This window comes from Parathielavia appendiculata (genome assembly GCF_033297405.1).
Source record: "Parathielavia appendiculata strain CBS 731.68 unplaced genomic scaffold N657scaffold_3, whole genome shotgun sequence".
In the NCBI taxonomy this organism is placed as follows: domain Eukaryota; kingdom Fungi; phylum Ascomycota; class Sordariomycetes; order Sordariales; family Chaetomiaceae; genus Parathielavia; species Parathielavia appendiculata.
In genome coordinates, this window is record NW_026944222.1 from 2,383,759 (window position 1) to 2,406,859 (window position 23,101).

General features: G+C 57.9%; 9 protein-coding genes across 9 annotated transcripts; 6 read left to right on the forward strand and 3 right to left on the reverse strand.

The window, feature by feature from the left end:
* The first annotated feature begins 360 nt into the window (after positions 1–360).
* N657DRAFT_688852 (Rap30/74 interaction domain-containing protein) lies at positions 361–3,293 on the forward strand. The gene is made up of 4 exons (XM_062796961.1): positions 361–2,060; positions 2,113–2,539; positions 2,604–2,678; positions 2,740–3,293. Exons 1-4 carry the CDS (start codon positions 669–671, stop codon positions 2,991–2,993), a joined length of 2,148 nt encoding a protein of 715 aa, XP_062650057.1. The 5' UTR covers positions 361–668; the 3' UTR covers positions 2,994–3,293.
* N657DRAFT_643070 (uncharacterized protein) lies at positions 3,246–4,540 on the reverse strand (the record flags this gene model as incomplete). Its single annotated transcript, XM_062792471.1, has 1 exon — positions 3,246–4,540. A coding segment is annotated over exon 1 (1,070 nt), but the record flags the coding sequence as incomplete, so codon positions are not given.
* A 774-nt stretch (positions 4,541–5,314) lies between these two features.
* N657DRAFT_567473 (uncharacterized protein) lies at positions 5,315–5,590 on the forward strand (the record flags this gene model as incomplete). Its single annotated transcript, XM_062788512.1, is given in 2 exon segments — positions 5,315–5,398; positions 5,414–5,590. Coding segments are annotated over 2 exon segments (261 nt in total), but the record flags the coding sequence as incomplete, so codon positions are not given.
* Positions 5,591–8,815: 3,225 nt separating this feature from the next.
* N657DRAFT_643073 (uncharacterized protein) lies at positions 8,816–9,805 on the forward strand. Its single transcript, XM_062792472.1, has one exon. It carries the CDS (start codon positions 8,874–8,876, stop codon positions 9,324–9,326), a length of 453 nt encoding a protein of 150 aa, XP_062650060.1. The 5' UTR covers positions 8,816–8,873; the 3' UTR covers positions 9,327–9,805.
* Positions 9,806–10,113: 308 nt separating this feature from the next.
* Positions 10,114–11,211, reverse strand: N657DRAFT_632394 (uncharacterized protein; the record flags this gene model as incomplete). The annotated part of the gene is made up of 3 exons (XM_062791139.1): positions 10,114–10,309; positions 10,365–10,970; positions 11,021–11,211. 3 exons carry the CDS (start codon positions 11,209–11,211, stop codon positions 10,114–10,116), a joined length of 993 nt encoding a protein of 330 aa, XP_062650061.1.
* Positions 11,212–11,562: 351 nt separating this feature from the next.
* On the forward strand, positions 11,563–14,623 carry N657DRAFT_592590 (uncharacterized protein). The gene is made up of 2 exons (XM_062789929.1): positions 11,563–14,049; positions 14,149–14,623. The coding sequence occupies exons 1-2, from the start codon at positions 11,830–11,832 to the stop codon at positions 14,368–14,370; spliced, it is 2,442 nt and encodes an 813-aa protein (XP_062650062.1). The 5' UTR covers positions 11,563–11,829; the 3' UTR covers positions 14,371–14,623.
* On the reverse strand, positions 14,501–15,885 carry N657DRAFT_301102 (uncharacterized protein). The gene is made up of 3 exons (XM_062786688.1): positions 15,679–15,885; positions 15,495–15,618; positions 14,501–15,444 (listed from the first exon to the last, which is right to left on the reverse strand). The coding sequence occupies exons 1-3, from the start codon at positions 15,711–15,713 to the stop codon at positions 14,869–14,871; spliced, it is 735 nt and encodes a 244-aa protein (XP_062650063.1). The 5' UTR covers positions 15,714–15,885; the 3' UTR covers positions 14,501–14,868.
* Positions 15,886–17,347: 1,462 nt separating this feature from the next.
* N657DRAFT_568791 (uncharacterized protein) lies at positions 17,348–18,584 on the forward strand (the record flags this gene model as incomplete). Its single annotated transcript, XM_062788613.1, has 2 exons — positions 17,348–18,404; positions 18,472–18,584. The coding sequence occupies 2 exons, from the start codon at positions 17,348–17,350 to the stop codon at positions 18,582–18,584; spliced, it is 1,170 nt and encodes a 389-aa protein (XP_062650064.1).
* A 179-nt stretch (positions 18,585–18,763) lies between these two features.
* Positions 18,764–23,071, forward strand: N657DRAFT_709865 (uncharacterized protein; the record flags this gene model as incomplete). The annotated part of the gene is made up of 4 exons (XM_062797424.1): positions 18,764–18,901; positions 19,323–19,491; positions 19,612–21,736; positions 21,775–23,071. 4 exons carry the CDS (start codon positions 18,764–18,766, stop codon positions 23,036–23,038), a joined length of 3,696 nt encoding a protein of 1,231 aa, XP_062650065.1. The 3' UTR covers positions 23,039–23,071.
* Positions 23,072–23,101: the final 30 nt, after the last annotated feature.

The following is a 23,101-nucleotide window of genomic DNA, read 5'->3' on the forward strand; positions in this document are numbered from 1 at the left end:
GGTGGGGCCAGGCTTAACTCAGTTCTGTACCTTACCTCATTGTAATCCATGACCTGTTCGGAGTACATGTATTGTAACACGCCAGTACGCCTGAGAGTAAACCGAACCTAGGCTGTCCAAAGTGAAGGATTCATTATAAGAGTTGAAGGGGGAAAAAAGAGGCAAATTCGGACTGAAACAGAGATCAACACTCAGACTCCGGAAAACCAGAACAATGGCTACGAATGTCGAATGCTATTGCTGTAAGCAGTTTGCTGTTACACGAGAACTGTACAGTACGCGTAAGAAACAGCCTGCCTTCCCGGTCAGCACTATTTGCGGCTCTTTCCAAGTTCCCGGTCCTGTCGGAGTGTGCCTTTGTCTCCAGCTTCGCGTCGCCGAAAGCGATGCTTTCTCTGATCACCATCATCTGCACCTCTTCGTGCATTTCCGGCTGCGCGCTCGCAACCGCTCTCCTCGCATAGATTAGTATTTCCCTCTGTAGGCGCTCTAACCGTTTCGGCATTTTTCTTATTCCAGGAAACGACTGTGCCACCCTCTCAAATAGGTGCGCCTCGATGACGCGCCACGCCTGAGCGACCATCTCCAAGGCCGAACCACTGCCGGTTGGAATCGTTTCGCTCTCTGACTGTGCCACGAGTGCCGACTCTGTCGAACCGCTGCACATCATGAGCGCCCCTCCTCCCTCCGCCGGCAACGCGCCGCCGCGCCCGCCTGGCCGCGCGCAGTTTCGGCCTAGCAGCACTGCCAACCCGTTGGTGGCGAGAAAGAAACCGAGGCCGCAGCCGGCTATGGCGCGACCACCAAAAACCAACAACGGCCCGGGAGGTAAAGGCGGGCTTGCGGACAAGAAGAAGCTCGTACTCGACGACCCGGATGATCCTACCATGCGGCAACTGGCCCAGATCCGGGCGCAGAACGGAGGCTGGACCGAGAAACCCCCAGAACAGTACACTGATTTCCCTCTGGTCATGACCAAGCGGTCCATGTTGGAAGGGCTGCGCCACCACATCATGCGATTAAGCAACTCGAAAGGGGATTCGAGCAGGGCGAAAGGGGATGCCGTTGTCGACGTTACAAACCAGGACCAGTTCCCGCGCCCAGTCACTCTACTCCGTCGTGACCCCAGGCTCCCCCCTGCATACCGCATGGCCGTAAAGGAAGAGTCGGCCCCGGCAGACCCCGCCGAGGCTGCTGAGTTTGAGCGCATCCGCCAGCTCAAGGCCCAGAAGGAGGCCCAACGCGCCCTGGACCAAGCACAAATCGCTCCCGTACTGAAGGGTCACGAGCCCAAGCCAAAGCAAAGCAACAAGAAAGAGAAGCCCACCGCCTTCTACGGCAGGAACTCGGATGTCCAGAAGAAGGAGTCCAAGATTCATTATGAAGAGACTTGGCCGTGGCACCTGGAGGATGCCGAGGGCAAGGCCGGCGTGTGGGTCGGGTCGTACATCGCCAGCCTGTCGGATACCAACGTTGCGCTCGTCATAGATGGCGCGCGCTTCCGCATGATCCCGCTGGAGCGCTACTACCGGTTCGACGAGAAGCCCAAGTTTGACACGCTCTCGCTCGACGACGCCGAGAAGATGATGTACGAGATCAAGGAGATCAAGCGCTGGGTCATGAAGCAGAAGGACCAGGAGCAGATGGAGCGCGAGAAGAACGAAACGCGCCAGTTCTTGCGCGGGCCCACCCGCGTCAAGACCGAGAGCGCCACATCCCGGCTGGCCCGGCGCACCGAGAGGCAGGATGACTTTGAGCTTGATATCTCTGGTGACGAGTTTCAAGACGACGATGAGGCGCCTGGCTTCGAAGCTGATGAGGACGAAGAGGCAAAGGAAGCTAAGGACCGCATCCGGCGCGAGCAGGTATCGGCCAACACGTTTGGTGAAGGCGAGGAGGACAAAGTCGAGCAACAGGAGCGGGAGGAACAGCTGGAGAAGCTTCGGAGTAAGATAATTGGTAAGCAGACAGTAAAGACTCTTAAGAAGCTGGAGCACGGGCTGGATTATGACGATCTGGAGTCTGGGTCTGATGAAAACAACCCCTTCACTGATGACTCGGTAAGTTCAGCACCGAAATGATGAGTAGGTTCTGATTTCTAACACGTATCAGGACACCGACGAGGAGTCGTCGGATCATGCCGACAAAGAGGATGAAGAGGGCAAGAAGACGGACCAGGGCGCTTCTGGGGCGAACACCAAGGGAGATACCACGCCGTCTGGGAAGCAGAGAACGGTCAATGCGCTCAAGAAGGGCAAGCTCAAGCGGGCCGGCTCCCCCAACATGTCCGAGTCGAGCGACAACGAGGCGGCCCGGAAAAAGCTCAGGACCGGTATGGGCTCTGTTGTCGCTAGCCGCGGCGGCACTCCCATCCCTGGGCGGCCGAAACAGTTAGGCGCTGCCATGAGCGACGGCGAGGCCACCGGGGGTGAGGCATCCGATGCCGGCACGAGGCTCAAGACGAAGCTCAAGACGAAGCCGGGCGTGCGGACGGGTGCTACGCCTTCTGGGTCAAGGGCCAGTAGCCCTGCCCCCACTGGTAAGTATAATCATATGAAATCTGTCCTGTGTCATGTGTGGACGGCGTTGACCCCGCGCCTCAGGATCTCAAGGGCCCAAGACAGGCACCACTACTCCCGGGGGATCCCCGCCCCCGGGCGATAGAATTGTCCCAGTCGGTAGGTTTGCCCTCGCCCAATCTCCCATTCTTTTAAGCACGCTTGCTTAACATGGCTTTAGCAAACCAAGCTCCCAAGGTGGGCGCCGCTGCGTCAGGTGGCCCGGACAGGATCCAGCCCAGAGAAATTGCCGAGGCACTCGCCCCGTATGCCAAGGAAGGCATCAGCCTGTCCAACCTGATGAAGATGTTCCAGAAGCGCATCGGCAAGCCGGGCAACATCACAAAGTCGGAGTGGATACAGATGGTCAAGGCCCATGCGGTCTATGGCGCCGATAAGTTGTTGCGGCCCAAGCCTGGCAATGGCTCGACGTAGATAGTCACCCGGCGTGTGGTCAAGAAGGGATATGTCGGTGCATGCATTCCTAGAGGGTGAGCTGCTTGGCTTTCCTTCTTTAAACCAGTTCCGGCCTTAGATATTGGCACGGCAAATCAGATTCTTTGAAGGTGCCATTGGCGCTCGGCTCATGGAGATAGTCAGGACTGAGCGCGAGTGAAACACGAGGGGTTACACATTTCCTAGCACCTTTTTTTTCTTGTGACTCGAGCGAACGAAGGTAGACGATACATCCCATATCTTGCTCAGGGACCGCGCTTCGCGTGAGTATTAAATTATATACTCCCTTTGTGTCCGAGCCCTTAACATACCGGTTCTGCTGTGACCAAAAAGACCCAAACCCCCCGGAACCAAATCAAGCGAACCTACACGAGAGCAGGCTATTCATCCATTTGCCAAGCATACTCCAGCCCTTTATTCATCTCACGTCTATTCAACGCCTTAAACCGCTCCGCCTCGAACCCATTCCCTCGATCGACCCCGTCCCACCGATACCCCGGCCGGATCCCATACCGATTCGGCGCCGCGGGGCCCTTATACACCGGCCTCCTCGCCGTCAACCCTTTCTTCTTCCCCTTGCCCGCCTTACCAAATGACTGTTGTTCCTTCTGCGTCAAGAACTCAGCCATCGGGTCATTCCACCGCTCCGCCCTCTTCATCTCCTCGTTCATTGACACGTCATCCTTGCCCCGGGCAAGCGGCATTAACGCCGCGTCCTCGAGCGCCTCCCGCCGCTGCCGCGCCTGCGCCGACTGCACCTCGCCCCTGAGCAGGTCTGCCTTGGCCTTTTCGGCGCGCTCGGCCGCGGCCTCTTGCCGCCGGGCTTCAGCGCGCAGAAGGGCGGCGTCGACGCGCCGGCCGGTCGCGTCGCGGAGGATCGTCGAGGAGGCTTCTTGTTCTTGTCGTTGCTGCTGTTGGGCGGTGTTGTGTGCTGCTTTGAGCGCGGCCAGCTCGGCGGCTTCGAGGGCTTGGCGCGCGCGGATCTGGGCGGTTATCGAGGAGGCGGACTGGAGCCCCGCGAGAGTCCCGTTGGACATCATCTGGGGGGTTTCGGTGGTGGCGATGGTGGCAGTTGGGTCGTCGACTTCGTCTGCGGCTGCTAGGGCCGCGGATTCGGCGGCTGCCGAGGCTATTATTGCGTCGGCTGCGGTGGCGGTATCGTCTTTTGATGGGGTTTTGGGGTTAGTGGGCGCGCCGTTGAGGGTTTTCCAGGCGGACTTCTTGGTGCGCCGGAAGTCGGCGGTCGCGCCGGCTATCGTGACGGGGATGTCATCGTCTTCGTCGGCGGCGCTGGGGCGGGCGGAGGAACCCCAGCCGGTTTCGTCGTCGTCGGTGATGAGGAGGCCCGAGGAGGTCGTGGCTTGTTTGCGCTTGCGCCTTTTGGTCGAAGAGGAGGGTTTGTTGTCGGCTGTAAGGTAATGCGCTGCTAGATAGGCTGCTTTGTCTGACGGCATGTTGGGCGACGAGGTGTGTGAATGGGATGACCGTCTCAGTGGCCTTTTGTTTGTCGCCATGCCATCAAGGTGTCTTAACGGAAATTTTGGGGTGAAATGCGCTGCGTGACATCACTGATAAGCAGATACGGAGTAACCAGCAGAGAGGCTTGGCACCCATTCCCGTCTGTTTCAGACCTTACTAGTAGGTTTTTGGGTCTTGCAATGGTTACTCCGTGCATGCTACGAGTGAGCCCACTGATGCCCGACAACAGATCTATCACGGCGTTTACCACGGTATGAGCATCAGCTCTCCAAACAGTTTTAGCTATACGACATATTCACTGTCATGGCGCAGACACGCGCGCGTCCGACAAGGGGATATTCAAGGGGTTCTCCGACGTTAACCTACTGTATAATCGGCGTGGCTGAAATCGGAGGCGTTTCGCGTTTGTTGAAGCGGCAAACTTCAGCAAGGCCGGAATGGAGCTAAAGTGGCTGGTCCTGGCTGGTCGCTCCAGGCGCTTGCAGCTTCGAGAAATCCCAGCTTCGATTGGCAAGATGATGGCGCCAATGTCAACCCCGGAGCTCCTTGGGCTCCGATGGGGAGTATGGGTAGGGCGCCATTGACAGAGTCGGACACAGAAGTGGTGCAGGGAGAAACTCACCTGAGGCTTAACGCAGGAGTTTCCTATAATTCTTTATAGTCCCAGCAATGGCCGTGTTACCGCGAGCCACGTAGTCCGCCAACCCTTGAGGCATCAAGTAGCGATGGCCCACCAAAAACTGCATCCGACTCCTGCGCGTTCAGAAAGGATGTAGTGCCGACGACATCATCTGCCAGCTTTTCGATTCGTATCCAGACAGGAAAGAGGCGTCGCGTACCCGGCCCTCTCATACACCTGGGGCGGCTCCATGCACACGCCAACGGCCAGCTTTCCGAGGGTCCTCGTTGATAGTTAGGAGCTGGAGGTAACGGAGAACTTATACTCGGCGCTCCATCATATACGGTGCCATGATCGCGACGTGACTCTCTGGGTTGATGTCCTCTGCATACATCAGCAACACCCCAAGGAGAAAGGCCACCAGGTCAAACAGATGGACGATGTCAACGCAGGGGCTGAAGACGTGCTCATCTGGTAAGGGCTGAGCAACGCCAAGACTGACGCCGTTTTGGAATACATTGCCTGGGTTGACGCCCGCGCCACGCAGGCCCAGGCAGTGGGAGGAAGAGGTTGGAGGAGTCTTTGCCGCCGCTTCATGGTTTAACGGCCACGGGACATCGGCCTAGAGAACCATTCGGAGATGATATGAACCCTCCGGAAGCGTCAACAAGCACCGTGGTTCAGGAGGGCCTGGGTGCTCCCAAAAGTGGCCAAGCGAGGTCAGCTCAAACTACGTGCGGCTCGTCCTCCTGCCCAGCACGGACTTTCGCCCTGCTGCCGTCCATCCTTTGGTTTGGACGTCGGTGGCGGTACCCAAGCCGTCCTGGATATTAATGCCCCGGCTCCGCAGGCACACAAGGTGGTCCTCAACACGCGATCTCCACTTCCTTCTGCAGAAGTATTCCCACAGCGAGGCCATGTTCGCCCGAGACAAGTACTAGGCATGTTTACGGGACGCATGCAAGCCAAAGGTGTTTTACCCTTGCTATGAGACATGGGACAACCAGGGATTTCAGAACACAGCGCGCTTCATCTTGTTCGGGGAGGCCATCGGTCGGAGCAACATGTACTCGTTCCCAGACCTGACGCTCAACGACTTGCGTCTCCCACTAGTTGAACTGGCGGCGAAGACGCTCAAGTGGGCAGAAGAAGAAGGCGCAAGATACAAATCAGTTCAGAATACGGCGAACCATATGTACGGTTACATGTATGTTGGACGACTGGACTCCCGCGCTGTAGTCCGGTCTCTACTCCAAGGTCCCAAACTGACGTCTTCCTTGTTTGGAAATCTGCTGATGTTCACGCCACTTTCGAAGGAATGAGAAGCGCAGCGATTTGTTTCTTGAAAACCAAAGACAAGTGCGTACATCTCGCGAGGCCCGACTAGCTGACAGGCGTCATACCTTATTGTGTACGGTGATTGGAAAGACTGGTACTCTTAAGAACCCGTTTCTGCCCTGGAGGTGTGACACATAAGGGATACCGATATCCATGAAGTTTCTGAAGCGGCCGGCTTGGTCAGCACCTCAGACTCTCTGGGGCAGAGCCGGGGCTCAGGGCTCATGGTACATGGCTTACCTGCCAGGAAAGCTTACAAGGTATTACCTTGCCCCACTCCCTTGAGCTACCGTTAGCTGCTTATCGGCGGGAGCTTATCATGCGCTGCCTGCCGGCCCGGAGCATCAGCTGCGTGAAATGGGGTATACAGTAAGCAATGAAAGACAGCACCGTCACTATCATCCCACTATTCCCAGAACCAGCAGTAGCAGAGAAGCAAGCGAGCAATTTTTGGAGCCTCTGGGCAGTCGAAAACTATGTGTCTTGATCCATTCGATTCCCACAACACAGCCAAGGCGCCATAATCATGCCTGTTGATGACGCGGGGAGCTCCGGGAGCAGTGGGGGCGGGGGTTCCTGCAGGTGCAGCGCTCCACAGTCCACACGCTGCGAGCTGCACGCAATACTGTAGCCTCGTCTGCGGATCATTCCTTCATCAACCTTCCACAGTGACCACATGCAACCAACCAAACTCGGGTTCGCCAATTGCAGCCCGTGGCCAGAGCATGCTCCCCATCACACAACGAGAGGCAATGTGCTGAGCAGCTCAGCATGCGCGCGCCTCGTTGTCTTGGAATAAGACCACAGCCACTGACGGTCGAAGTCGTTCCACGGGCAAGAGAGGCAGTCATGGAGTGGTCGACTTTGTACGCGACTCCCGGGCCGTGACGCGGGTGAGCTTCATCAGCGCTACGGGAGGCCCTGTTGGCATGCTCGGCATGGACGGCGATGTCCATGAATCACTCACAGTGGGCACGGCTTCTTTGAGCCGCTGCGCTTTCACCGCGTTGACTCGGTCAGAGCTAAGTCCAAAGAAACGCATGTCACCGTCTTTGTACCGGAGTCCGTTTGTCGACGGTATCTCGGTGTTGGAGTGTGTCAGAAACGGGTTGCGTAATGGGCTGTCCAGCCCAGAACCTGCCTGGCCCGCGTGGAAATCGTCATCGGCGTGCGAACAACGACGGACCTACCAGGGCAGCCAAGGCCCGGGCAGCACTTGGCTTTAAGGCCAAAAATAGCATGGACGACATGGTCATCCGCCCACGTCCTCGCCGTTTCCATCCCTTTGACTGACGATGCCGCCAGCTGCGTTCCTTGTCTGAGAGGTGTTGATGGTCATCTGCCGGGCTGTCGTCACTTGGTCATGGTCCCCGGGACCCACAGTCTTTGGAGTTGCGCCACCCCTGCCTGCTTCAGCTGCTTATCCCGGCATACCCAAAACAGTCCCGATAAGTCCCGTCAAGCAAGCTTATAACTGACTGCGCCGTGCTCCTCTTGTCTCGCATCTCTCCTTCTGTAACACGACAGTAGACAGATAAACATTCTCGACCTCTTGCACGGTCATCATCAGCTCCGTTTGACATTCTTTGTCATTTTACCTCACTTAAAAGCCACTCCTGCAGTTTTCCTCTCGTGTCATCTCAGCCTGTATCTTATCGTCACTTATCGACCGAGGACGGCCGCACTGGTCAACCATCCCTGACACTGCGCCTTTCAACTGAGTCACCGGCCGGCGCCCAAAAGAGGCCAACCTCTTTCGTAATAAGACGTGCTTGAACTGTCTGCAGTTGACAGAGGACGCTCTTTCTTTTAAGTGTACACATCAGCAGACCAAGACACTACATTCGTTGTCACTTACAGCTCCGTCATATCCGACAAGCCTGTTCCAGAACGAGAAGGCACTCGAAGATTCCCTCTGCCTATACACCTATTCCAGTATAAACGTACCGTCAGCCTCTGAGCGACAAGCTAGTTCGCCTCAGTGTTGACTGCCTACTTGCTCGGCTTCAACAGTCAGGCAGTTCAGCAACCCAGCACACTCCACACTCCACCATCGCCCTCGGCATCCAGTACCTGGCACATCGAACCCACCAAACCTCAGAATGACCACTCAATACGAGCGCGACCTCCGCTCCGCCAGGAAGGAGTGGCAGCGCTACAAATGCTCGGCCACCAAGTGGTCTCACGGCAGCCGCCACCTCGCGGGCATTCAAGTCAACTGGGCCGGCGATATTCTGAACCCCAACGTCCCAGAACACCAGCTGGCCAAGTCGAGGCCAGGAAAGAAGCCCAGCCAGGAGTAAGCCTTCTGATACCCAATATCATCCAGGCCCCAAAACCAGACAATTGACAGAAAACAATGAAGTGGCCACCCCTACCCAAAGACAAGCCAAAACCTGATCAAATGCCGCCCCAACAACTCCATGTCCGACAGCCGGCGCCGCGGCAAACTGTACGCGCAGCACGAGATCCGCGACGCCGCCCCTTCAACACCAGATCTCGACCTGTCGCCACTCGCCTCCCCAACCGACCTTAACCCAACCCGCAATCCGCTCAGCGCAAGCACTTCTTCCAGTGCGGCGGCGGCGGCAGGAGACCCATTCGTGTATTCCTTTGACCGCACCGACTCGCCCGGCGGCCCGCTCACGCTCGAGGTGTTCGTCAAGCCCGGGGTGGGGCACGGCAAGGGGGACCAGACGGAGAAGTTGGTCGAGAGGGAGTATGAGGTGTTGGACGGGAATGGGGAGGCGGTGAAGGGGCGAAAGGCGAGGGCTGTTTTGAGGAGGGGCGGGACTGGCAGTGTTGAACCCAGTGCGGGGACGGGAATGGGAGTGGAGGAGGCTGGGGAGGAGGATGAGGGGTTCGAGTTGCTTTAATGCTTTTCTTTTTTGTTCCTGGGGTGGGCGTTGTCATCGTGAAGGTCGCAAGGGTGGCCCCTCCTTGCCGGTTGGTTGGCGATGACTGACGGCCATTTGGTCATTCGTCCCGCTGGGTTGAGAGCGTCTTTTTGAGCCTAGTTTCTGCGCCCGGGGGGGGGGGAAGGGAAGCAGGGCGGGCGGGCCTTTCCTCTTTCGCCTCCTTTTTCCTTATGCATCTGTTCCTAGAGCGTTCCTAGCAGCACTTTAGTCGGTGGTGTATTCATATTATGGAATCTTGATCGGATAGGACTGGCTGGGAATCCGACCGCCTCACGGCATGGGTTGCAAACCGAAGCGTCCTCTTGTTGCATTACTGCATGGGGAATTGCACACCTCGCGGACAGTAGTCTTTCAGGATTGGCTCGACCGCAGCTAGAGCACTAGGGACTATCCGGGCTCATAGTAATTGATCATCATCAAAGCCCGCTTCCATCACTCCGATGATCCTTTAACGTCGCTGGTTATCCCTGTACGAAACGACGCGCTTGCAGTTTAGAACCTCGACAGGTCAGCATGCTTGCCATGGTGGCGGGTATCAATTCGTCCAAAGCAGACTATCCTGTTGACGGTCAGCCTCATAATATCACAGGTGCTTGGAGGGTCCTACCACGAAAGCCGTACATCAGCTCGCGTATTCAGTCAGTGTATCTTCTGAAGACATCCTAAAACATCAAATTGACCGGCACTGCTTCCAGGTCTCTGCGGGCTGGTAAAAGTGAGCGAAACCCTAGAGTTAGTGGGCCACTCATCCTGGGAAAGACCGTCCCATGAGTAGCTCGTAATATGTCCTCTGCTCTTCCTCAGTGCCCAGAGATGGATCGAAATCTGGGTCGGTGGACTCCGGGATGGGCTCCGGGTTCGCACCCATGATGTAGAAGTCTGCAATGGTCTCGTCTGGCGCAAATCCGAGAGAGGCAAGTGTTTGCGAGGCCCGGGTGGCACTGGTAGGATGTTAGATAATGAATGCGATGACGCGAAGATGGCATGGTTTCGTACGACTGGGCCGCGTCCTTAGCCACGATATCCGACAGCGAGTCTCTGGGTTGGAAAGGCGACTCCAGAGACAGACGCAGCTTCGGCTCGGGCGGCGCAACAACGCTTGACACAGACTGGCTCCGCTGGCTCGCAGGTGGCTGCGAGATTCTCTTACTAGCCGGTGGCGGGCGGACGGGCGGGGTCTCGTCGCCGGCGTCCTCGTCCTCGACCTCCTGCGACGGAACAGTGACATTGCTGTCGGCCGTCTGCAGTCCTGGCGGCGGGCCATTGTGCCCGAAGAAAGCGCGGAATACGGAGCTCTGCTGCCATGTGGCAATCAAGGCATCCTGCTGGTTCGAGTCCTTGATCGAGCCGACAATGGCCTTGCCGCCGTTGCCCCGTAGGTGGCCCTCAATCAAGGTGTCCAGCCCTGGGATGGCGCCGAGGACAGCACCCCAGGCGGCGGCGCTCTCCTTGTAGGTGTTGAGAGCGGTGCGGTACCCCTTTTGCGGGCCACGGCGTTTGGTGGGGCGCAGGTATAAACACGGCTTGTTGTGCTTGGTACAGACGCTGCATTTCGGCTTGCCGTTGTCGCAGGGCTGGTGGTTTACATGACAGAAGTCGCAGCTGAGATGCCGGTGAGTAGGAGGGTGGGATTTCGTCTAGGCCTAACTTACGCCCTCGATGCCTTTTTCCTCTTGCGCGGGTTGGCTGCTGCCTCGCTCCCGGCATCTGCTCCGGTGTCACTGGGCGGAGCGGGAGGGCCCGGCACATTGCTCCCCGGTGACGGAGCCGGGGGTTGTCGTGAAGCTTCAGCTGGTTGAATTGACTCAGCGCCGATTGCTGGCTCTGCAACGGCTAGCTCCATGTTGTGCTCAGGCGCACAAAGTCCATACGGTCAGATACAATTACGAGGTAAAAACAAGATAGGCCAACGGCGAACTTGTGAGCGCCAAAGAGAGGCTCGGAGAATGCAGCTTTGAGCCGAATCACGGCATCCGAAACGCTGTGAGCCGCGTAGTATGTAGGTGCAGTATGTGGGGTTCAAGGTGCATCCGAAAATTAGGGGGTTGCTTCCCCGGGCAGCAGGCTGGGTGCTTGTACCCGGACCCACTGATGGAGCGAGCCGCACCTCAGCGGGGATCTATGTCCCACCACCGTACCAGTATAAGGTTCAGCGCAGGGTCTACATTTTCCCGGAGCTGCACTCCCGACGGCAAATCTGCCGATACTCGATATCAAGACAGCACTCTCCCCGGCTACAGTCAGTGATATAGCATGCGGTCTGAATACTTGATCAACCATTGTCCATGTCCTCCGCAGCCAAAGAACCATGTCAAATCTTTCTCTTGACGCGACCTGACTGATCCTTCACCGCTCCAAGACTCCAACTCCGTTACTCGAGAACCTTGGCAGTGCAAGAAACCATTTAATTTGGGCAGAATTGAGTGAGCGCGGGAGTCGGCGGCTTGGGTACCCGACCGAGATGGCGCCCCCTAAGAATGAACGCATCTTCGAGCCCAATGCCTCCATTGTCCTCGTCGGCTGCCGCGGTGCCGGCAAGCGCACCCTGGGCTTCATGGGCGCCCTCCATCTCCGCCGCCGTCTCGTCACCGAGGACCACTACTTCGAAAAGATCACAGGGCTCTCCCGGGGCCAGTATCTTTCCAGGCACGGCAGGGAGCACTTTGCGCGCCAGAACATGCACGTCTTCAAGTCCATGCTAGACGCGAACCGGACCGGGTGCATCATCGAGTGCGGAATGAGCAGCCTCAGCGACGAGGCCCAAGATGCCCTGCGACAGTACTCCAGGACACACCCCGTGGTGTACATCCACCGCGAAAAGGAGCAGATATCACGTCTCATGGATGCCGCTGACGCCCAGCAGTTGTTGAAAGCGGATGGCAAGCACCGGGACTGCTCCAATTTTGAGTACTACAATCTTTACGACGCCGCTTCAACGCCCTCTTCAACCTCAGGGACAACCTCGGGAAGAAGCACACCAACTAACGGCCGGCAGCAGCATGGGCCATCGAAACTATTGGGTGCCCGAGAGGACTTTGCCAGATTTCTCGACATCATCACGGGGCGCGGCGCAACAAAGGCCTGGTTGGAAAGCCCCTTCTCCGTCGCAGCCATTCCGCCCGAGTTCCGCTCTTACTCATATGCCCTGCGGTTGCGTCTCTCGTATCTGATGGACATGGACCTGGAATGGGAGGACTTTGAGGCAAGGGGTGATTGCGTCGAGCTGATAATCGACCACTGGCCCGAAAATCTCCTGAATATTATCGCAAGGCAAGTCGCCTTGATCAGGAGGAAACTGGGCGTACCAATCATCTACCACGTTGAGGAGTATCCCCGCGGAGAACGGCGGAGGCCGCCAGATGAGAAAGATGCCATGGACGCCGAGCTGCTCGAGCTGGGCATGCGGCTCGGCGTCGACTACATCAGCGTGGACCTGCAGCGTAGTGAAGCCTTGGTTCACCGCGTGCTACAACACCGGGGCAGGTCAAAGGTCATCGGCAACTACTGGTACATGGGCCTCGGCGCGCTTCCATGGCAGGACGAGCGACAGATCGAGAACTACAAGGCGGCACAAGCCCTCGGCTGCGACATCATCCGCATGGTGCGCTTCTGCGCAAACGACAGCCCTATCGAGTATCTCGAAGACTTTAAAGCACGCGTCCAAAAAACCATTCCCGACCCCAAACCACCACTCGTCGCCTACGACTTCTCCGTCCTGGGCGTACGCACCCCGCTGCAGACGCGCATCCTCGGTCCCGTCAAACACCCAGACACGGAAAACGAGCGCGATCATCTGGCTACCGTTACGGACCACGCCCACGCCTTTGAGCTTCTCTTCCGCCAGTTCCTCCTCGACCCCCTCAACTTCTACGTCCTCGGCTCGCACGTCTCCTACTCCCTCTCCCCGGCCATGCACAGCGCCGCCTACGATTTCACAAGAATGCCACACACCTTTCAGGCCGTCCCTTGCTCGACGCTTGACTCGCTCGACCAGATCTGCTCCTCGGACGCCTTTGGCGGCGCCTGCCTGACGGCGCCCTTCAAGATCGCCATCATGCCCCACCTCAAACTCAAGTCGCACCACGCCACGGCCATCGGCGCCGTCAACGTCCTGCTGCCCCTGCGCGGCCGCACGAGCGGCACCGTCCTGGACCACGCCAACTCGCGCAACAGGGCCGGGCCAGCGAGCGAGTTCTTTGGCGACAATACTGACTGGAGCTCGATCCTGACTTGTCTCCGACGTGCCATCAGCCCGAGAAACTATGTGCAGCCGTCGCGGACCACGGGCCTGGTGATTGGCGCCGGCGGGATGGCCAGGGCCGCCGTCTACGCACTGTATCAGCTCGGGTGCAGGAATGTTTTTGTGTATAACCGGACCGTGGCCAGGGCGAGGGAGGTGGCGGGGCACTTTAATCGGTGGGCTGCTGCTGCTGCTGGCCAGCCCGCGGCAGCAACGGGGACGGTGAAGGGGGGCGGGCGCAGCCCGAATGGGCCATCATCCGGGGCGAGAGAGGTGGTGAGGGTGATTCCCTCGCTGTCGGACTCCTGGCCTGCAGGCTATCAGCTGCCAACCATGGTGATTTCGTGCGTGCCGGCGACGAGCGTGGATGGAAATCCGCCGGCGGATTTTGTGATGCCCCTGGATTGGCTGCGGAGTCCGACTGGCGGTGTGGTTGTTGAGGTGTGTCTACTTCTTACTCTTTCACCTCGTTCCCTTCAATCTCTTCCCCTACGGTTCAGGAGATACAGTGTGCTAATCATGTGAGATGCACGTGTCCAGCTGGCCTATGAACCTCTCGTGACGCCGCTCGTCGCGCAGATGCGCGCGATACGCGACAACCTGTGCCCGTCGTGGGTGGTGGTCGACGGCCTCGAGGTTGTCGCCGAGATGGCGATTGAGGCGTTTGAGTTGATGACGGGGCGCCTGGCGCCGAAGCGGCTGATGAAGGAAGTATGCCGCAAGACGTGGGAGGCGCAGCAGCAGCGGAGGGCAATCACTTAAGAGTGGTTTGGTGCTGGTTTCTCCTCCGGCGGATCCGGGTGTTACTGGAACGGGAGTAGGTTGTGATGTGTTTAGGAATGAATACCCGTATGGTTAGCTGTTAGTTTGGGCTGATTTCAGTTTGGATGGGTTGTGCTGGCCTATACAGCATTGATGGATTGTGGTCAAATCATTGAGTGATCGTCATACGCAGACGTTAGTGGAGTCATCCCATGATGCTTGCAATGCGACGACCAACCATGCTTGCAATGCGACGACCAACCCTAGCCCATCCCTAACTACACCTCTCATACATTGCTGTCCTGCGACTGTCCCTATCTAGCCCCGACCATGACAACAAAACTCCATAGCCCAAAACGCCAGCCGATGCAATGCCCACTCAAAATTTTCCGTCCATACTTCCAACCTGACCCTGACCCAACCCCTTCACCTTCAAAACGGCCAAGCAGCTGAGACAAGCATGTAACCAACCACACACCTCTTACCCCCTTTCCATAATCACCCCACCGCCCTCTCCTGCTCCCGAAGCCAGCACCCCGCCAGCCGAATCCTCCAGCCAGCCCATCCCAAATCCCACCCAACCCCTTCCAAGGTCCGCATCTCTGAGCCACTCAACACGTCGTTCTCTCTCCCCTCGCGCTGAGCGCTCCAGACGGTGTGGCACAAGTCGGTCAGACAGGCGTGCGCGAGCGCTGTGATGCCGAGGCCGTGCGGGGAGGAGGAGGGTGCTGCCATGACGATGGAGCGCTGCGCCCAGGTGTTGACGAGGGTGCCGAGCTCGGGGGTGTAGGACCAGTTTCCGGCGGGGAGGTTTTGCAGGGCGCATAGGCGGAGGATGAAGGTTATGCGGTTCGGTGGGTGGTTCGGTTGGTTGACGAGGGAGAGGCCGTCGTTGTGGGTGTGATGTTCTGCGTGCTGTTCCTCGTGCTGTTCGGAGGGCCTGGTCGGAGTTGCAAGTTTTGGCTGGGGAAGTGGCATTGAGGGAATAAGGCCTGGTGAGAGTGGAGGGATGGGCGAGCTGGGTGGGTAGAGAAGGGAGATGCGGTGGTGGCGGATGTAGGTGAGAGGTGGGAGCTGTGGAGGGGTTAGGCGGTGGACGATTGCGAAGAGGGAGGATCACATACTTGAGGCGGCGTATTCAGCGTGGCCGAGAGAGACGAGCTTTCATAGGCATCTTTGCTGGTGACGGATCCTGGCTTGCTTGTTCGGCGGAGAATCAACACGCCCAAGAGCAAGAGGTCGATGAAGCTAGCCAGTTGTGTTAGCTACCTTCAGCCGTGGGGGAATCTGTTGGGGGGGCATACGCGCTCAATGTAGACATGGCACATCCGACTTTGGACCATGCTGCCACCCGCGGCCGGTTGCTGAGGCTTACACGCCAGGCAAAGAAGGGCAGCGGGCCGCACCAGAGACCGGCACAGACAAGAAGGCCGATAGAGACCACATACAAGTGGAAATTTGGCGCTCGTCTGAAGGCCACGCAGAGGTAGAGGCCCAATAAGCCGTGGAAGACGGTCTGTTGTGAAGGTTAGCTGATGTTCTAGGAGAACGGTTGATGGGACTCACGGTGACGATGGCGAGTGACGATGGGACAGCAGCATAGATGGCAACGATAGCAACCGGAACTTGGAGAAGAAGCAGCCACTTGAAGAAGCTTGGGACCACCACCGGATGTGCCAACATCATCACCTCATGGCAACGAAGCAGTCATCACGAGCGAAGTTGTCAAGGTTGATTCTCATCGATGGGGAAAGGCTCGTTCCCGGGACGAGTGAGGCAAAACGACGGCCATGTTACAGACAAAAGACATGGCGTCTTCTGATCTCGGGTCTAGACTTCTCTTGACAAAGTCGCTGACAACGCCCTGCAGAAAATCAACGTGCCTGGCGTCTGGGGAGTTGATCTCGAAACAGTGGGCAGTGAGGGAGGGCTGCAGCCACAAGGGGCATGCTTGTTTTGATAGGGCGCTGGGGCTCGATGCGCGACGCAGCAGTTCGTGAAAAGGGTCCATGGCCGGTCCAGCACTACAAAGGCAGAATAGCACTGGCACTCCGTAGCGAACCTCATATCTCTATCTTACTGCGGTCCATTGCGATATGCTCTCGACTTGCACAAACAGAATAGCTCCACTCCGTGATGATATCTGGGAGTCTGGAACAAACTGCGTTGGGAAGGGTGGGTTTATTCAGTTTCAGAGAGAATTTTGACGGGACAGATGTGGCTCACAAAAGACTTTCAACCGCTGCCGCTAACGTGGTGTGCAGCATCTGAGCCTGAAACTGTTAGCAGCACTGAGCCCCACTCCCGTTTCTGTTTAGCGCTCTCTCTCTTGCAGTTTCCGGCCCTCTCCCAACCAGCCGCAACTTTCTCCATCTTACTTTTAAACCTACCAACGTACGCCCAATATCAAAGTTGCTGGGTGCGGTTGATTACACAACTGACAAGTCCAACATGAGGTAGCAGGGTCAGAGTATTTTCCCACCCTATGCAAGCATCGGCGGCCGTCTTGTCGACATGAAGCCGACCCGAAACTCGACGCTCAGCCGCACCAACCCAATCCCAACTGCCTCGCTCTTCCATGCCCCCGTCTGATTGGCCACACCCCGACCTCATCTGCCTGTCGGTGTCTGCAGCGTGGTGAGCTGCTGCGCCACAGGCACCCGCGGAACAAACGCACAGGGCAACCGGAAGCACTTGAACGTCGGCAAACTTTCCTCCGATTCTGACAACTTGCTCAGAGTCAATTACATCAGGGTAACTTATGAGTTAATCTTTGCCACTTTGTGCTGAGTTTCAGTGTCTCTCCTCAGAAAGAATTCCAAGTATCAATTGCCTGTTAGGGCAGCTTCCACCTTGGGTTACCTGACGCCGGGGTTCCCGGCCTTCTTGGGCCCGAAGCTCCATCCAGACACAGCCGGACCCGAACACGGGATACCATAGGTAACTCACACACAGGCAACCACTATCATCAGCAGACATGGATTCCGCAACAGAAGCTGCGCTGGAGAAGGCTCGCCTCCAGGAGCAGATCCTGCTCCAATCGCACCGGGACCAGTCTTCGCTGGCATCCACAAGCCGGGGGACTCCCTCCGGGAGCAACACGGTGCCCATGACCGAGGAAGAGCTGGAGTCGCTACCAACTCCCAGCCAGCACTCCCCGATTTCCGCACCCCTCTACCTGTCCCAGCGCTCACTCACCCCGCCACCCTACTCGGGGCCTTCTACGCCAGCCCAGGAACCCACTCCGTCCCAGGACTCTCACCCGGGTGGCGGGCCCAAGCCGCCTCCACGATACCCCGGCCTGCCCGCCCTCGACTACCGCCTCTACAACCCGCCCCTTTTTGACCTGTCCGCGGACAAGACCACCATCAAGTCCACGGCCGCGCACCTCTCGACCAGCGCCGACGCTCTCGTCGCCCTGATCCGGCAGCAGGCCACGGTGCCGCCCAAGCCGCAGATCCACATCATCGGTCGCCGCGGCAGCAGCCCCAACAGCGGCAAAGTCGACTTCTCCATCAAGCTCAACCTGCTCCCCCTGCTGGTGCCTGAGGATCCGCGCCAGCGCATGGACTACCTGCGGTGCGTCGGCCCCGGGGAGGTCGCCTTCCGGGGGGGTAGCAAACCGTCGACGGCGCCCGAGGTGGAAGGGGATGGTGGCGGCGTGGATGCGTGGGCGGCGCGGTTCGTGGCTGACTCGGCGAGCGTCAAGGCGTTTGTGCTCGAGAGGGTCGTGGTGAACCTGGATGTCGAGTGGCTCGAGGGGCAGATTCGGAAACTCGTGGTGGGCATGAAGTATCCCGGCTCGGTCGCCGTGTCGTTTCCCATGACGCATCACCGCGTGGTGGTGCAGAACCCGGATCGGGTGAACAAGTTCATTACGAGTGTTACTGGTTTCTTTGCGGGCAAGAGGAAATATGAGGTGGTTAAAGCTGTGTGGCCGTTTGCGACTATGCCGAGGGGGAGTGAAGGGCGAAGGTGTGCGGTGCAGAGCGAGGAGGTGTGGTGGAAGGAGTGGAGGGGGCCGATTCGCTATGGTATGTCTTTCCTATGGAAGTTTGAGGGAGGTGATGGAGAAAGTGATGCTGACTGACTCCTGAATAGCAATTGCGACAAAGCGCCAAGGCTGGGTCACTAACGAGGACAAGCTGGAGGCCCTCATGGATGGGACGCCGGTGAAACTGCCGGCCGATGTAGATTGGGGTCCCGAGTACTAATGTTGTGCCTAAGGTAGCTGCCTAAGTTTGCTTATTGTGCGGATGATTTTGAATAGTCATAGCGATGGAGTTATTGCTTTTGGAAGGTTAATACACCTGCGGTAATGTATATTGTTTTGGTTGGAGACTCTCCTGGTATGAAGATCGGTGCTGCACCGTGAATTGGATTCATACAGTACATGTCAATTCCCCCTCTCACCGCGTCATGTCCTCGAAATCTCAGCTTCCGACAATATGTCGACATCCATACATCCTCCGCTGAGGCCAATGTGTCAGGAAACCAGGGGTCAAATGAGCCTCAAAGCTCTCAAATGTGGGTGAGTCATCCGGAGAGACCCCTAACATGAGCCTGTGCAGGCCTGTGACACCACGCCGAGCACTCGGCCCCAAGCCTCACCCCTTTGCTACGGGGAACATGCAACCCATCAACTCAAGGGCTTATAAAAACACAAAAAGGTGCATCTCATTGATATAGAGCTTCTTTTCTGGTCTTCCCCTTTGTGAATCCTCTGGTCGACAATTTCCCTCAATCAGGTACTCTTGACATTCCATCTCAACAACACTTCGTCAATTCTCTCACAATTGCCAAGTTGCTCTCAACCACCGTATTCTACTTAATTCATCCGGCCCATCTAGCAGGCGAATTACGCAAGTCTGGCATTGGCCATGGCGGCCTCCGTAGCATCAACCGCCTCAGAGCACTCACCGGACCACCAGCCATCATCATCACCATCACAGCATTCGCCGTTCTCGCTCACCTCACGCGACACAGCCCTCACCTTCATCCCGCCCAAGCACCTCTGGTCCCGCCTCGACCACCTGCGAGCCCTCTACGACAAAGCCTACCCCGAATGGCCGCCCCACATCAACCTCGTGTACCCCTTCGTCAAGCCCGAGGAGCTGGCCGGTGCCGTTGAGCGGATAGGGTCTACTCTCTCTTCTTCACCGTCTCGCTCTCATACTCATACGGGTGAAAGTGAAGAGACAATGGGTCAGAAGGAAGCGATAATTGCCGGGGGCATCCCAGTGAAGCTGATCGAGGTGGGCGTGTTTCCGCACAAACGAGATAACACCATCTACCTGTGCGACGGAGACGCAGACAGACGGGAATCGCTGGATGGCCTAAGGAGGACGGTGCTGGATTCGTTGGGCGTAGAGGGGGTGTCGGAGACGGGTAAGGGGTATAAGATGCACCTCACGATGGCGCAGACTGAGGATGTGCACTCTGCTGCGCATCGGTTTCTGGTCGACAAGATTGGGTTGGTGCCCGCTGTCGAGTGGACTGCTGGAGAACTGGCTGTGTTGGTTAGGGAGCGGGCTGCGCATGGCGGGAGTGCGATGCGCTTGTGGGGGACGGTTGGGCTCGAGGATGGGAGGATCGAAAGGTTGGAGCGGGTGGGAGTGTTTTACCAGGGAGTGATGGACAAGTTGAAAGACGAGGAAGAGGAGGTCGGGGAGATGGCCGAGAAGGACCAGCTGCTGAGTGGCCTGCCGTACTACTACGAGGAGGAGACGCAGCGGTGGGTGCCGTTTCGGCCCTCGGGGTTGGAGACGGAGGAGGAGGAAGAAGAGAGGTCGGCGTTGGTCGTGGCGAGCTACAATGTCTTGGCCGAGTTCGAGTGGCCGCCTTCGGATGCACGGTATCCGCTGGTGGTGAAGAACATACTCGCCGAGAACGCGGCGGCTGACGTGCTAGTGCTGCAGGAGGTCACAGACGGGTTCCTGTCCTACCTCCTTTCCAATGAGCAGATTCGCGACGCCTACCCATTTTGCTCCCACGGCCCCCCCGATCAAGACGACATTGAACCGCTGCCGAGTTTTCTCAACATCGTTGTCCTTAGCAAGATCGTCTTCGACTGGGAATATGTCTCGTTCCACCGGAAGCACAAGGGCTCTGTTGTTGCCAGGTTTAAGCACATCGGCCGGCCCGAGGGCGACAAACTCCTCCCTGTCATCCTCACCTCGGTCCACCTCAGCCATGGCCTCACCGATGGAGCGGTGGCCGCCAAAATGACGGACATCAAGCAAATCACCAGATACTTGTCTGAGACGTACCCCGGGCACCCGTGGATCTTGGCTGGCGATTTCAACATGACGACGTCGTCTGTCTCGATCGACGCTGCTCTCAGAAACAAGACCATCTCGGACTTGACAGCCAGACACCTGGCGAAATTGGACGAACTGTTCACCGAGGCGAAATTGGTTGACGCTTGGAGGACTTCCATAGCGGCTGGAAACGAGTCAGACGACGACCATCTCGCCGCGGGAGAACAAGGAGCCACATGGGATCCTACTGCCAACGTCATGGCAGCTGCCATGACCGCCGCCGGCGGCAACACGCGGCCCCAGCGGTACGACCGTATACTAGTGCGCGGCGAAAGTCTCCTGGAAGCCTCAAAGTTCAACATGTTCGGCTTCCTGGCAGAACAGGGACAGGAATCCCAGACGTTCGCCAGTGATCACTGGGGTGTCAGATGCATCATGAAGATAGGAGGGTTCAGTAACAAAGCCGACCAGCCATCTAAGGAGGTTGCCAACCTCATTGTCCCGGTTCATCTGGAGAAAGCCTCACCGACCCTGGCTCAGCCAGGCCGCGTCGAGACGGCTTTGCTTCAGCTCGGAGTCATCCCGAGCGACGAAGAGGCTGCTAAGCGGAAGGAGGCGATGGATCTTTTGAGGAGCGTCATTTTGGATACATCTGCAGCTGATACAACAGGGAGAGCACAGCCAGCGGTGGTCATCGTTCCGGTTGGCTCTTACGCCCTCGACGTCTGGACGTCTTCCTCGGATATCGATGTTCTGTGCGTCGGTCCCTTCAGCGCAAGCACTTTCTTTGCCCTAGCTTCCCAGCGCCTGCGCAAGGCCGCGGCTCAAGGCGTCAAAATTCTCCGCCGGGTCAGAGCACAAACAGGCACCATGCTCGAACTCGAAGTCCAGGGCATCAAGATGGATCTGCAATACTGCCCCGCCACGTCAGTTGCCGAGCGCTGGCCCGATGTCCTTCGCACACCTCCTTCCGACCCAGTCTGGTACCTTTCCGCACAAACTCTTTCCAAGCTCAAAGCGATCCGTGACTTCGACTACCTGCGCCGCTCTCTCCAAGACCTACCCACCTTCCGCTTGGCCCACCGCTTCATCAAAGCCTGGGCCAAGTCTCGGGCATTTATTCAGCGCGCTTTGGATTCCTCAGCGGTATCCAGATCTCCATCCTCGTCGCCCGCGTCCACAAGCTTCTCACCCACCAACCCGGTGAGTCCATCTCACCCGAAGACCTCCTCACGACCTTCTTCAACCACTATGCCAAATTCCCTTGGTCGACCCACCTGGCCTTCGACCCCTTCTTCCACCGCACCCGTCTCCCCTACACCCGCACCCCACGCGAACCGCTCGCCATCCTAGGCTATTTCCCTCCGTCCCTCAACACCGCCCTCGCCGCCTCCGTACCCTCCACAAGGACTCTCGCATCCGAGTTCCTCCGAGCCAGCGAATCCCTCGCCGCCGCCCCGTCGTGGGAAGCCTTCCTCTCCGCATCCACCTGCAATGCAACAACCGACTTCCTGGCCGCCCATAAGTCCTACGCCAAGATCGACGTGCAGTACTGGGGCCTGTCCCTCTCCCGCGGCGCCCAGTTCCTCGGCTGGGTCGAGTCGCGGTGCGTCATGCTGCTCGTGGACCTGCACCGACGCGCTCCGGGCCTGTTTGTGCGCATGTGGCCGGCGCGGTTCGTCGAGCGGCAGCAGCTTGTTGGTCTGGCTCATTCAGATCAGCAGCAGCAGGAGGAGGAGGAGAAGGAGGAGAGAGATTTCAGGGGGTGTTATCTCGTCGGTCTGGACAAGGGACGCCCGGATATGCGCAAGGAGGACCTCAAGATGGCGCTTGGGGCCCTGCAGACTGCACTGGGCCGGTTCGAGGCGCAGATAAGGGGCGATGTGCGGTACTTTGACTCGCGGAGCTGTTGGCTGAGTGCTGCCGTGGTGAACAGGGCCGAGCTGGGGCAGTTAAAGGTGGACAGGAGGGAATGGGGGGAGTGTACACCCGGGGATGAGGAGTTGGATGAAGAAGAAGAATTGACGGGATGGTGCGGAGCCGACGAGGAAAACGCCGAGTTTACCGTCACCGGTAACGACGACGACAAGAAGAAGAAGGGTGCGGGCAGGAGGCCGATCGCTGCCGTCGATCTCCGGCCGGATAAGACCAAGAAGTTCCGCACTGCGGCCGACGCCATGAACCGCATCCGCTGGGATCCGCAGCTGGACAGCAGCGACTATGTGGTCGGGTACGAGGACCGGTTTTTGGGAGTCCAAGAGAAGGAGCTGGAAGCGTGGAAAAGCGAGCAGACGGACGAGGAGTTCATCCCTCAGCATCGGATCCTCTACTTTCGGCGCAAGAGCGACGGGAGGACGATGTGGGATCGGCGGACGCGATTTGATGAATTATTTGGTAACGGGTCTTGAAGTCTGTTGCTCAGTCCATCAATAGTCGGATGTGTCCATACAAGTTGGATGTTCAAATGAGGT

What these genes read in the sequence shown, in the direction of transcription:
- N657DRAFT_688852 (XM_062796961.1), top strand. Translation starts at nt 669, where the DNA reads ATGAGCGCCCCTCCTCCCTCCGCCGGCAACGCGCCGCCGCGCCCGCCT. An exon ending in CAGTAGCCCTGCCCCCACTG is followed by an intron (nt 2,540 to 2,603) that starts GTAAGTATAATC and finishes CCCGCGCCTCAG; the next exon opens with GATCTCAAGGGCCCAAGACA. An exon ending in CGATAGAATTGTCCCAGTCG is followed by an intron (nt 2,679 to 2,739) that starts GTAGGTTTGCCC and finishes ACATGGCTTTAG; the next exon opens with CAAACCAAGCTCCCAAGGTG.
- N657DRAFT_643073 (XM_062792472.1), top strand. Translation starts at nt 8,874, where the DNA reads ATGTCCGACAGCCGGCGCCGCGGCAAACTGTACGCGCAGCACGAGATC.
- N657DRAFT_592590 (XM_062789929.1), top strand. Translation starts at nt 11,830, where the DNA reads ATGGCGCCCCCTAAGAATGAACGCATCTTCGAGCCCAATGCCTCCATT. An exon ending in CTGGCGGTGTGGTTGTTGAG is followed by an intron (nt 14,050 to 14,148) that starts GTGTGTCTACTT and finishes GCACGTGTCCAG; the next exon opens with CTGGCCTATGAACCTCTCGT.
- N657DRAFT_301102 (XM_062786688.1), bottom strand. Translation starts at nt 15,713, where the DNA reads ATGGTCCAAAGTCGGATGTGCCATGTCTACATTGA. An exon ending in ATGTGCCATGTCTACATTGA is followed by an intron (nt 15,619 to 15,678) that starts GCGCGTATGCCC and finishes ACAACTGGCTAG; the next exon opens with CTTCATCGACCTCTTGCTCT. An exon ending in CGCTGAATACGCCGCCTCAA is followed by an intron (nt 15,445 to 15,494) that starts GTATGTGATCCT and finishes ACCCCTCCACAG; the next exon opens with CTCCCACCTCTCACCTACAT.